At 47.6% G+C, this 13,670-nt stretch overlaps 1 protein-coding gene and 1 long non-coding RNA gene across 2 annotated transcripts in view; one reads left to right on the top strand and one right to left on the bottom strand.

Moving 5' to 3' along the window:
- Positions 1–250: 250 nt before the first annotated feature.
- On the bottom strand, positions 251–1,874 carry LOC141569488 (uncharacterized). The gene is made up of 2 exons (XR_012493186.2): positions 1,443–1,874; positions 251–916 (listed from the first exon to the last, which is right to left on the bottom strand). It is a non-coding gene; the product is annotated as an uncharacterized LOC141569488 (long non-coding RNA).
- Positions 1,875–1,926: 52 nt separating this feature from the next.
- Positions 1,927–13,670, top strand: part of SNX29 (sorting nexin 29) — a 426,403-nt gene continuing 414,659 nt past the window's right edge. Inside the window, exon 1 of the mRNA XM_019715145.3 lies at positions 1,927–2,035. Within this exon, the coding sequence (XP_019570704.3) occupies positions 2,029–2,035 (7 nt within the window). The 5' untranslated portion in view covers positions 1,927–2,028. The remainder of the gene's footprint in view (positions 2,036–13,670) is intronic.

Genomic DNA, 13,670 nt, shown 5'->3' with positions numbered 1-13,670 from the left:
CTCAGGAGGAAGGAATGACAGTACTTAAAGAGTGGTTGGTGGTAGAAAATGTAAAGCACCAACTACATTTTCAGTAACATTCTGCGTCAAGTGCCACGAAGAAAAGGTACAGGGTGCTATGAGGTGTCACACCGCATCCCCACGACAACTCCGTGAGGCAGGTATGTGATGCCTTACCAAAGGTTAGAGAGGCAGGCAGACCTCAACTAGGCTTTCTGGGGGGGGAATTCAGACACATTGACTCTTTAGCTAGCATAACATTAACAATTGTATAATTTTGAAAATGGGTAAAATAACCCCACCAACTACACAAATATTTTCATTTAAAAAAATTAAAAATAATTTTTTTCAACTACAGTTGACATGTATTACATTAGTTTCAGGTGTACAGCACAGTGATTAGACATTTAAATAATGTGACCACCGAAGTGATCACCCTGATAAGCCCAGTACCCATCTGACAAGTATTTTCATTTTTACATTCTCCCTACTCATGGCTGTATGTTGACCCAATTGTAATCATGGTGTACAGACCATTTTGCACAGGGCTTTTTAAACGTAATGTATTATCACTGGCCTTTCCCCACTTTTCCATAATCTTTATAATTAGCATTTTCATCTACCGCAGAGAGTCCATGTGAGGCGGGCCACGATTTGCTTAGCTATCCTCCTGTAGGTGGGCTTTGGTGCGTTTCCCATTTTCACTATTAGAAATAATGTTTTAGAGCATCATTCTCCAAAGAGCTCTTGACCTCTGTTGAGTCCAAAAGATAAATTCGCAGGGGCCAGAGATTCCCTGTTGAGAGACAATGTAGTAGGAGGCCTTGGGGCTATGGGTCACACAGAACTGGACTGGAATTCTGGCTTTTCCCAGTGGGGCTTGGTCCTCAAGTCAGTGTTTTCAACTGTGGATCAACTGTTTCAGTCAGCATTAAAAAAAAAAAAAAGAATACATTACTCACAGAATTGTTCTGTTAAACAACTACTTAAATGTACGCATGTATGTACGGGGTTGCAATGTAAAATGTATTTTTTCACTCTGGGTTACCGGCAAACAAATTGGGAAAATGCTCCTTTAATTTTTCTGGGTCCCCTTACTCCCATCTGTAAAATGGGGGCAGTAAACTGCATTTATAAGATTGTTGTGAACAAATGTTTGCACACAACCCATGCACCTACATCTCCCGTGACACCACCGTAGCCCCAGGCACTATTACCTCTTGCAGGACAATTGCAATGGCCCCCTAACCAGACGCCCCTTCTCCACCCTGCCTCACTACGGTCATTCTCAGCACAGGAAGGGTGATCGTCTTACAACCTACTTCAGAGGGTCACCCTTCCCTACTCCGAGAGTTGGGTAGAAAAGCCCAACCCCTCACCATGGCCTGCAAGGCCCTCCATCCATCTCTTCCATCTTCTCTCACTCCCCTCTCCCTACTCACCCTCTCGCTCCAGGGAACCACTCGAGGCAGGGCCTTTGCACTTGCTCCTTTTGGGACCTTTCCTGCAGATCTTCCCGGGCCGTCTCCTTATCACGGAGGTCTCAGCTCTAAAGTCGTCTCCTTAGCGAAGCCCCCCGGGATGACCCATCTCCCTCGTCCCCACGCTTTGGCCCATTACTCCTTTTTCATTTTCCTTCTCAGCGCCCAGCGCTGTCTGGAACGACGTCTCACTTCTCGGGGCCTAGTTCCCTGGCTGCCTGGCAGACTGCGAGCGCAGGAGGGCGGGGAGGCGTCCCGTTCGGTCCCTACGCCCCCGGGGACTCGCTGACCACAGAGCATTCCTGTGGCGGTTCCAGTTGGCCTGGGGTCCCCCGCCATCTCCGCGCCACGCAGCGCCCCAGCTCCTGCGCCCCACGCGGGCATCGGTGTTTACGTTCCGGGTCGGGGGGCGGGGCCGAGCTCCACTTCCGGGGCGGGGCGGAGGGCGGGGCGGGGCGCGCTGTCGCCCGGCCTGTCGGGAGCTCAGCGGCGGCTGTGGCGGCAGTGGAGGCGGCGGGGCGCAGGCACCGGACCCGGGAGCGGCACCATGAGCGGTGAGTGGCGGCCTCGCCGCTGTCACCCACCCCGGCCGCCCGGGCTCCCGCCTCTCCAGCTGCACCTCCGGCCCCCGAGCCCCGCGCCCCTCTCGGTCGCTTGCACCCCTCGTCCCGTTGCTCGCAGTGTCCTGACCCCACGTCCCTCAGTTCCTGGCCCCGATCACCTGCAGTTCTCTGGCGCTCCTAGTCCCTGGACTCCTGTCCATCACTTACAACCAGTTCCTTGTCCCCGGTGCCCCAGGGCCTCCCAGCCCTCCGACCCCCTTGCCGGGTCACCCGACCCCCAGCTCGGAAATCTCCCGTGTCTCGGCGCCAACTCACTCCCAGACCCTCTCAGTCCCGGTTCCAGTTCCGGGTGCCCTGCGCCCCAGTCTCTCCTCCCACCGGACCCCTCGCCCCCAGTCGCCCCACACACGCGGTGTCCCCTCGCGACGCTGAGTTTGCTGACCCCCGAGTCCCGTGCCCTCGTAGCCCCCGGTCCCCGACGACTGTTCTGCAGCCGCTTTGTTTTCCTCGTCCCTGTTATCCTCCTTCTCTGTCCCCCGATGCTTCGCTTCTGTACCGGTCGTTCCCAGTTACTGTGTTTTCCACTCCGGTCCTTGGTTCTCACATTTTGGTTGTTTATTGTTTTTCCTACTCCAGCCCCTTCCTTTTCTTTTCGCAGATCGTTGGAGGTGTCCCTTGTCCTGTCGTGCCAGCCTTCCCTATTCATTCCCAGGCTGAGCCCCTTTGGGGACCGTCGCGTGCCGCCCCTCCCTTCCGCAAGGGGGCGGCGGGTTTGGCGGGGAGGCTGCGAGGGGCGGGGGGTGTGTGTGGCCCGCCGGCCCCGGCGTCTCGGAAGTTTGGCTCCTCGACTTGGCCGCGGGTTCTCAGCCCTTCGCTCTGAGGAGATGCGTTGTGTTTTGGTGCTAAGTCATTCCTGGGTGTTGCGTGTGGGGCTGAGAATGACTCAGGGAAGCCGCTCGGCTCCCGCCGGCTGGGACCTGCAGTCGCTCAGGAGGACCCGCCTCCCCGCACCCGGCCTGTTCTCCTCTCCCCGTGGGGTCGCCTCCGCGAGTCCCTGCATCCAGGTGCATCCAGCCCCCTGGCCGTCGCCTCACACCCGGGCGTCTCCAGAGGCGAGTGTGGGCACGGCGCGCGCAGTCCGTCCCGCTTCATTTTAAGAGAGAACTTTTAAGTTCTCCCTGTCGATCGGTGGTTTTTCTCTCTCTCTAAGTTATGTGCCTTTATGTTTTTGCCGTTCAAAAGCAAGGTTTGTGACATTGGTGGTCCCAAGGAGGGACCTGGGCGGTTTCCTGGGAGAGTGTCCGTCTTCTGTGTCCAGAGCGAATGCGTTTTGGTCCTTGAACCAAAGTTCCCTTGGTCCTTGAACATTAGTGATACCACAACAAAGATGTGATGAGCTGGTTTCCACCCAGGAGGTAAGTGCAGGCCCTGGAACCAGGCAGCCTGGGTTCAAATCCTGGCTCTGCCACGTAAAGCTGTGTGACTGAGAGCGAGTTACCTGACCGTTCTGGGAGTCCCAGCAAAATGGGGACAGACAGGAGTCCCTGTCTCCCAGGTTTCTTGCAATGACCAAGTGACATTCCTAAGGTAAAGTAATGTGCCTCTCACATGGAATTTAGAGCTGTTATTGTTGTTTCCGTAAGGACCCATGTGGGGTTCAGGTGGGGTTGTTTGGTGGCCCAGCTCTGGGACACGGGCTGGGGCTAAGTACTTCCCAAAAATCTCTTCCTTTTAATGTGACCAAGGAGGGTCGGCCTCAGGCTCACAGTTCTGGACCGTTTTCTCATCTGCTTTCATCACGGGAATAGGTAAGATTGACAAGCCAAGGAAAATTGATCAATGAGCAATTTAATATTAAAGTAAGTTTTAAAATTTAATATAAAAAATCATTAGGTCTAAGGCCAATGCATTACAAAAGGAAACCAACAAATGGCTTTAAAAAAAAAAAAAAAGGGAAAAGCTATTAAGAATGAAAGCCCATTTTTGGAAAGATTGTAATTGAGACAGAAAAAGTGGTTGCTGAGGAAGGAAGGGAAAGTCCAAGGTATTTTCAATTCTTTCTTGAGAATACAGTTGAAATGGGTTTTTCCCACATGTGGGATTGATAATTGGCACACAATAAAATAACATGGCGTGGAAATATTTCCTGCTTTTCTTGTTCCTTTTATTAATAGAAAATTTCAAACATCACCAGTGGAGAAAATAGTCTAATGAACAATTTCCAACTCATGACCACTTCAACCTATATACCTATTTACTTCCTACCTCTCTCCCCAGTTTATTTTGAAACAAATCCCAGACACTATATCATTTCGTCAGTAAATATTATAATATGTATCTTTAAGACTCAGGGACTTCTTTTTAAAAACATAGTTCCATTTTCATACCTATAAGAACTTAGAAGTAATTTATTAGTATCACCAGATAGTCAATGTTCAAATTTCCATGATTACATTATAATTTTTTTTTATAGTGTATTTTTTTTTTTTTTTTTTTTAAGGAGAGCGCAGCTCACAGTGGCCCATGCAGGGATCGAACCGGCAACCTTGGTGTTATTAGCACCGCACTCTAACCAACTGAGCTAACTGGCCACCCACAATAGTGTATTTTTAAAACTCAGGCTCTAAATAAGATTTAAACAATGCAAATTGCTTTGTCTTTTAAGTCTTTAGGTCTCTTTTTTTTTTAGTGAAAAAAAAATTTAAGTGTTTAGTATACTCATAGAATTGTGCAAACATCACCGTAATCAATTTTAGGACATTTTCGTTACTCCAAAAGAAACCCTCTATCCATTAGCAGCCATTCCCCATTCTCCCTCGCTCAGCCCCAGGCAACCACTAATCTACTTTCTCTCTCTATGGATGTGCCCATTCTGGACATTTCATAGAAATTAATCCTACAACATGTGGCCTTTTGTGTGGCTCTTTTCATTGAGGATAATGTTTGCATGGTTCGTGTTGTAGCATGTACTTCATGTTTTGGTCATATTTTGTGCTTCATTCCTTTTTTTGGTTGAATTCATATTGTATGAACGTTCCACGTTTTGTTTATCCGTTCATCAGTCGATGGACATTTGACTTGTTTCTACTTATTGGCTATGATGAATTATGCTGCAGTGAACAATCCCATACCAGTTTTTGTGGCATATATGTTTTAATTTTTCTTGAGTGTATGTCTCCGAGTAGAATTGTGGGGCATACGAGGGTCACATGGTAACTCTAAGAGAATGGCTGGGTCCAGTTGAGGAACTGTCAAGACTGCTTTCCAATGAGGAAGCGCCGTTTTCCTTCCCACCAGCAGTGCAGGAAGGTTCTGGTTTCTCTTCCTGGCCAGCGGTCGTTTTGATAATCGCCATTCTAGTGACGGTGAAGTGGTGTCTCTTTGTGGTTTTGATTTGCATTTCCCTGCTGACTAATGATGTTGAGCATTTTTCTATGGGCTTATTGGCCATTTGTATACCTTCTTTGAGAAATGTCTGTTCATATTCTTTGTCCATTTTTTAGTAGGTTGTTTTTCATTTTATTGTTGAGCTGTAAGGATTCTATTTCATTTCTGGATAAAAGTCCCTTATCAGATAGGTTATTTATAAACATTTTCTCCCATTCCGTGGGTTGCTTTTTCCCTCTCTTGGTGGTATCCTTTGAAGCACAAAGTCTTCTTCTTTTTTTTTTTTTTAACTACAGGTTCCCCTCTCATCTTTCTCTTTTTCCTCCCTCGCAATTTTTGTTGAAAGAAACAGTTTACCCTGTAAGGTTTCTTTGCAGGATTTTGCTGATGTATCCTTTTGGTGTGGTTTCACGTGTTTCTCAGTCTCTTCTCTAGCCTATAAATTGGCAATTAGAATCCACTGTACTTTTGAGTTGAAAATGTTTGAGTGGAGTCAGAGGTCAGATGGGTTGAAGGCCAAATACATTAAGTGAGGAGAACCAGGAAGTGGGATGGCTCTAGGTAATGCATACGCAAGACAGATGGGTGTCAGGAGGCCAGAAACAAATAAGATGACCATAGGGAAGTGGATAAATATATGTGGGAGGGTCACCTGATGGAAAACCTCAAAGACGTTAAAAGGAATAAAATGGATTTATATACATCACTTAACATTAACGTTCTCTAAAAATAAAAAAAAGCAGGGTACAGAATTATACCTAAAATATAATCGATGTACGTTAAAACATGCACACAAAACAGTGTTTTTGGATTCATATATGTATGTAGGAGTAAGCAAAGTGTCAGGAGGAAGGACATATCCACATACCACATGTGGGTGGTTGTCGTAGGGTGACGGGTTCATGATTTGTTTGTTTTTCTGTTAAGAATCCTGTAGGTAGGAATACTTGATTACCAGCCTCTGCTAGCTGAGAAATTCTGATTTTGAGATAATGCTTTTGCTGTTACTGGAAAGTAAACTTGTAGGGCCAGAAAGTCATGATTCTCAAGCATTGTCTTTTGTAAGACTTTACCTCTGAAGCCCCTTTGCTCGGTTCCATCGCTTGTTACTCTGTAAAGAATTCTTCTTAAGTTAGAAAGACACTGAAACTCCCGTTTCAAGGGTGGGGAAAGCCAGACCCAGAGAATCAAATAGTTTGTGGAATAGAAAAACTCTAAGGGCCGGATACACCAGGGTTTGAGGCTTAGTGGGTAATTTACTGCTCTTCTTGCCTGATGTTTATGTACATTTTGGTAGGTTTTTCTTTCTTTTTTTTCTTGGCAGCTTTTTTTTTCCTTCAGTTTTCTGGAATGTTGAAGGTCATGGTTTTTCTCTTTGGTATTGACTGGGTCATCTCCAGCAGTGGCTTGTGTTTAGAATAGAGAATCAGCTGAAACGAGTCAATGGAAAAAGGAATATTTGTGGTTTTCATTCAAACAGAAAAAGTGATGATGTCAACTGTTGTTTTTCCCCCTAATGAAGGCCCTGAGTTGATCTTTTATGGCAGATTGTAAGACGTAAGTGTTCCACCATCAGCAAAGATTTGACCGTCTCCTATGTGAGCAAGTGGCGGTGGACTAAATGCCATTGACACAGACTCTCCTGCTCCTTGTTGCATGGCTCTGCCTGGGTCAACAATAGGACGTTAAGTTCTTTGTGTTCTTAAAGTATGGAACTGAAATCCAAGATTTTATGGGCTTCGCTAAATTCTGACAATGTGAACATGATTCCAGGTAAAGCGCCTTCCATCCAGGCATCTTGTCTATCCATAGGCCATGCATCTCCACGGGGGGTGATAGCACCCCCGTGGGGTGAAAATCTTACTGTTATGTATACATCATCGATATGCAAGCAGTACATAAACAGATGTACAGTATATCTGTGGTATTAAACTTTCATGGAGAGGGTGATTAAGGAAAAAAACTCTAAAAAGAATCTTAAGGGGGAAAGTGATAAAAAAAGTTTGCGAAACACCCATATAGGCGGAAGTGATTTTACTATTATCATATACATTTGTATTTTGCTTTTACCCCTGACATTTCTGGATAAAACTTCAACACATTGCTACATGGTCTTCATATAGATCACTTTTATGGATTTCGTTAGCCATCGTTAATCCATCATCTTGCATGTAGCACACTTTTTAAACCATTGACTCTATGTGTGGAAACTTAGCTTGTTTCCCCCCACCTCCACCCCTTATTTTGGTTCCTACAATAAGTAATGATGTGGTGAACATTTGTGTTCAAGGTAGTTTTCATTCCTTTAGATTTTGTCTTTAGGACGATTTCCCTGAAGTAGCATTAACATGAAAGTGTGGATCATTCTTGATTGTTCTTTCTTTCAAAGTTGTTGTAGTAATTTACAATGCTGCCAGGAAGAGTGAGGGCTCTAGTGGCAGCAAAGCCTGGCCAGAAATACAGGGGTCAACATTCAGCAGACATTTATTGGATGAAAATTTGGAAGTCTTCTATCACTTAGCAAAGGGCTATACTTTTGGTGTGTGTTGAAGCAAATTGCATGAACCCACCAAAAAATGTGTTGGAATCATGGGTGTGTTAGCTAGGACCCTCCAGTTGCATGTGGCAGAAGCTGATTTCAGCACTAGTGGAATTTAAAGTGTCTTGTCATGGGAATGTTTAGGTATGGGGCTGGCATCAGGCTGAGCTGGATGTGGGTGCGTAGGGAGTCGTCAGGATTACTTTTCCTTCCAGCTCGCACCCCCATAGCAGAAAGGATTATGGGGAATCAGAAGCCTGCTCCTTGTGCCAGCCCTGGGTGGTGAACCTTCTCGGGGATGGAAAGAAGCCTTAACGCACCCCTGCTCACAGAAGGAACTCAACAATTGTTGAGTAGGACTTCCAAGGGGAGTTCCATGGCTCCCCAAGTGGCTGCTCTAAGTGGAGAGGGTCAGAACGGGCCAGGCGGCAGCAGCAGCTCGTATACGTAAAGCCCAGAATGAAGAAGCAGCTTTGTCTGCTCAAGCACCAGCCCCATGAACAGATAAAATGGACAAGCATTAGTCCCCAAAGTCAGGGTGCTGGTTCCCTGTGTGGTGGGGTAAAGCGGCCCAGCTGGGCCAGGACAAAGGGACAGACTGTCCGCCACCACACGATGAAAAGAGGTGGCTCTGCCTTGAGACAGATGGGCTCAGGCCATCCGAGTGGCATATGCTGTCTAAGATCAAAGACCAAGTTAACAGCGGGTTTATAAATGGACGAAGAATTTACTCTAGAGCAGGGGTCAACAAACTGTCTGTAAAGGGCAAATGGAAGATATCTTAGGCTTCCCAGACCATAAGGTCTCTGACACAGCTACTCAATTCTGCCATCATCGTGTGAAAGCAGCTACAGACAACAGTAAAAGAATGGCTGTGGTGTGGTCGTTCCAATAAAGCTTCATTTACAAAACAGGTGGCTGGCCCACTTTGCCAACCTCTATTGTAGGAAAAAAACACCAAAATGGCAGTGTACAAACACTTGAAAGAGAAAGTGTATCTTCCCCCATGGCTGGAGAACTGCACGTTATATATACTTAGTAAATTAACTGCCACATGTTACCATTATGTATCTACTAACACCACCAAGAAACATTTAATGTGTTGGTCAAGCTATGGGGGAACAGGTACACACCACCAGTGACAATGTATCATTGGTGTGCTAAGTTCTTGAAAAGCAAAGTAGCAGGAAATACCAAACGCTACCAAAGTATCAAATTACTTTCCTGGCCTCTTGGAAACTGAGCTAAGAAGGACTAAGGGAAATGAGAAAAGAAACAAGTAACTATTTCACCAGTCCCTCTATATAATAAGGCACTGAATAAGGCACTGTACATTCATCACTTGCTTTCATTTCCACTTTCTGATGAGAGAATTAAGAATCGGAGAAGTTTAATAACGTGCCAGTTCTACCTTAGGGAGTTAAAGCCAGGATTGCCTGAATCCAGGTTTTTTGTGCTTCAACACAATGATGGACTAAACATAGCACCGTGGGCGCACAGATGTTTCTTGCCGTGTTCTGGAACAGGGGTCTGCAAACTGTAGCCCCAAACCAAAACCAGCTGCTGCCTGTTGTTCTAAATAAAGTTTTATTGGAACACAGCCACGTGCTTTTGTTTATGACGTGCCTTTCGTTTACGATGTGCTTTTATCCTACAGCAGGGCTGAGTATCTGGGACAGAGACCAGAGAGCTTGCAGAGCAGAAAATATTTGTTCTCTGGCCCTTTGCAGAAAACATTTGCCAATTCCTTCCTAGAACATCATAAATGGAATTTACTTTCTTTTCCTACAGTGAGAGGAAGGTTAAGTAACTGTGGTTCATCAATTTTGTGGAATGTTATGCAGCCTTTTCTGATAATTGTAAGAGAAGAAACATGAATAAATGCTGTAAGTAGGAACACTAATGCAAATAATAGATTCAGTGCAATTATGTAAAATGCATATGCTTTGAACAAAGACAGACGTGGAGTACCTAAAAATCTGAATATTTAATGTGCCAGGAGCCTTCAAGATTAACTTATAAGGGGGCTCTACTGAAGAGTGATTCGCAGCCAGGGTGATTTCATCCCACACACCCACAAGGGACATTCGGCAACATCTGGAGACAGTTCTGGCACAACTGGGAGGGTGCTACTGGCATTTGCTGGGTGGAGACCAGGGGTGTGCTAAACATCCTGCAATGCATAGGACGGCCCCCCAACAGAATTATCCAGCAAGATGGGATAATCGAACCTGCTTTAAGGCAGAATTTCCTAACAATGGCACTTTTGGGCTGGTGGGTCTCCTTATTTGAGTGCGCCTGTTTCCTGTTAGGAGCTTGACTGATGCAGAAGTTAAGGACCTCCTAGGATCAGACTCTCCCCTCAGTGTAATCAGAAATGTGAAAGAGAAATGAGCGTGGGGTGGCTTTCCCACTGTGAGATTCAACGTGGGCGCTGGGGGCTTGCTGCAGTGGTCTTGTCCCACCCGTCCTGCTGTAGTTGTCCCTTTGGCTGGCATGTGCTCTGGCCAATTTGCAACCTGTTGCAACCCTTCCCATAAAAATATTTTTTTATTGAGGTGAAATTCTCATAGCACAAAACCGTTTACGGTTTTAATACCGTTTAAACAATTAACAACTGTTATTAGAAATTTAACAATTGTAAAAATAATGACCCACATTAAAGTGGACAGTTCAGTGGCATTTAGTACATTCCTAATGGCATGCAACCTCCACCTTCATCTAGTTTCAAACCATTGTCATCACCCCAAAAGGAAACCTCGTGCCCATTACGCAGTTGTGTGTTGTCTGAATGGATTTACCTGTTCTTTTCCTCCCGTTTTTAAAGCACCGCTCAAGTCCCTGCTTGTTCAGGAAGCCCCCCCCCCCCCCCCCCCGGGTCCACCAACAGAACGGCCTGAGTCAGGCAGACCGGGGCCACAGCCTCTGATGCAGCACTTGCTTGGGCAGAATTCCTGGCGTGCAGTGGGCACCCAAAGCACGTTGCCCTCTTTTTCTTGTCTCCCTTCCACCTGCTTGGCGCATTGCTAGGATTAGCCTTAGAACCCAGAAATGCCTGGCCTGATTTTACCTCGGCCACTGTGGAGAGGCAGGCTGATCAAGTGACCTACCTCCCCTGTGTGTGAGAAATGCATGCACCTTGACCGCCAGGGTTGTTGCAAGGATTAGAGAAGGACCAGACAGAGGGTGCCTGGGGTGTCTTGCTCGTTTCCCCTCCCCACACACCGTGGACCCTTTCCCACCTTTTAACCCGCCCAGGGCAGTGAACTTGGATTGAATTGCTTTGCCTGTGCTTTGGAGAGAAGAGAAGTTAGCCAGTTGAAAGAATTCTCAGAGCCAGAGCTCTGGCTTACACCACCACCACCACCAATAGCTAACACGTATAAAGTGCTTGGTATATCCATGCCACTGTTGTAGGTGCACGATAAATATTCACTCATTTAACAGACCTAGGAGGTGCAGAGAGGTTAAGTAAGTTGCCCATGGTCACACAGCTGGTGGTGTAGGATTTGCACCTGGGCTATGCCATTCTTAACCCCTGCCCATCTCCCCAGGAGGTCACTGAAGGCTGGATGTTTGTGGTGAGAATCAATGTAGGATCCTCAGGGTTCTAAACTTTCAAGACAACAGGTCTGCACCTGAACCGGGTGAGTGGTTTTCACACATACCTGAGATGTCTGAGTTAGAGCCCTAGGGGGTCACTGAGTAGCTCTGACAGGTTTGTGGCCCCCTGGGGGTATTTCCTGGGGTGCCTTTGCATATTCTGTTTTCATTTTGGTGGTGATCTCCCAAGAAATTAAAAAGAAGTCTATTCTGGTTTATCTCATTGGTAATATTGACTGAGGGCGAACGGAGAAGGAAGGAAGCAGGAGGGCTGGGGTTTCACAGAGGAATCATTCCCAAACCTGCAGTCACTGGTTTGTTACAGGAGTTGAGAGTGAGCAAGATTTAGAGTTGGCCCAGCCAGGAGCCAGTGGCCCTGACATTGGATTCTGCTTCTAGCACTTCCCATAGGACAGGCCTTGGGTGAAAGTCTTTTCCTCTCTGAGCCTCAGCGCTCTGGTGAAGGGATGAACTGTGTCACGTAATGGCTTAGCCCACAGTTGGGCTCAGCGGGTGGGCATCCGTTTGAGGCTGGAGGAGTCTTGTTGGCCCTGGCTGGGCACTGTGCTCTCTTTGGCACTGGGAGACGGTAAGAGAGAACCGTGTGGCTCTGCCTGCCTATCTCTGCCGAGGCCCCACGTTGGCAGACTGCAGAGCTCCGAGGGGCTGAACTCATGCAGAAACCAGTGTCCAGGGAAGGGAAATGAGTGTCCCTGTCACATGGCCAGCAAGCAGCCCCAGCGGGATGAGGACTCATGATGCCTTGTGACTTCCTGCCAGCGCTCCTTCTTCTCTTGGCCAGGGGCCTCCAGGGCACCCCCTGCAGCTGCTCCCTCCACCCTGCGAGGCCAGCCCTTAATCCCTGCTCAGGGCGAGGTCGGCCCCAGGTGCCCCTTGTGAGGTCAGGGTGGTCTCAGTGCGCTTCTCGCCTGTGGAGAGATGGCAGCCAGCGAGGGTGAGCTGTGGGCTGAGCCTTCACAACCTCACGTTGTTTCTCTGCAGAGAACAGGCTTTTCTTCCCCCACGAAGAGAGGCTTTGCAAAGGAAGGCAGAGGAGGCTGCCGACATCGCATCGAGAAGCAGTGGCAGCAAGATACGGTAGCAAAGACCTAGGGTCACTCTGCCCATCATTACATAGATGCTAAACCCTTGTGATTCAAACGTGGGCCAGGAACCAGCAGCGTCAGCACCACCTGGGAGTTGGTGAGAAATGCAGAATTCCAGGCCCCCCCCCACAGACCTGCTGAATCGCAACCTGCCTTTTAACAAGACCCCAGGGGATTCGTGTGCATGTGAAAGCTTGAGAATCACTGCACTAAAAAGGATCAGTAGTGAGATCTTGGAGATTTTTTTCTTTGTACATTTTCCCTGATTTGTTACTGTATTTTTCTTTCACGTGAATTACTTTTTTATTGTGGTAAAATACACACCCAAGGCCCACCCAAGTAGACACTATTTGTTCCTTCCTAATAGAATTCTCACTCCACAAGAGGGTGGCTCTTTATGCCCTGTAACCCCGGGGTCCCCAGCACTTAGCACAGGAGCTCAGGAGCTGCTGAGTGAGTCCGTGCACACAGCTGCTTGTCTTCTCTGAGCTTCCGATTCCCTGTCTGAGGGACGGGGACCCTACTACCTGGCTTGTAGGGTGGCTGTGAACATTACAGGACATAATCCATGCAGAGCACTCACCTGAGTGCCTGGCCTACAGAAAGTGTTCAGTGCTACGTCGCAGTTGTTATTAGCCCTGGCCCTGGTGTGACTCGGATGAATCTTCGGCCATCTCTGCAGTGATGCCCTGCTGGCACCCGGGGAGAGAAGCAGCTTGGGGGCAGTTCCAGGCCTGCAATGTGGAGTGTCTGCTGTTGTAACCAGAATTTGAGTCTCCTTTGAAACGACTGTGTTATGTGTCTGGGGCATCATAATACGTAGCCGTGTCTTTGTGGATTGGAGTCAGGGGGCGGTGTGTGGAGCATCAGATGTAGTTCTGACTATGTGCTTTCAAGTGTCCTGCAGCCTCTAACGTGGAAGTTCGGTGGATGGCCCCTGAAACGCTTGGGGATGCTTTGGGCTGCAAGGAACAGCCTCACCTACAGCGGT

This window comes from Rhinolophus sinicus, chromosome 10, assembly GCF_057876585.1.
Source record: "Rhinolophus sinicus isolate RSI-liver-muscle chromosome 10, RSI-T2T, whole genome shotgun sequence".
Classification (NCBI taxonomy): domain Eukaryota; kingdom Metazoa; phylum Chordata; class Mammalia; order Chiroptera; family Rhinolophidae; genus Rhinolophus; species Rhinolophus sinicus.
The sequence above is the reverse complement of the archived record's forward strand: the minus strand, read 5'-3'. Positions and strand labels throughout refer to the sequence as shown.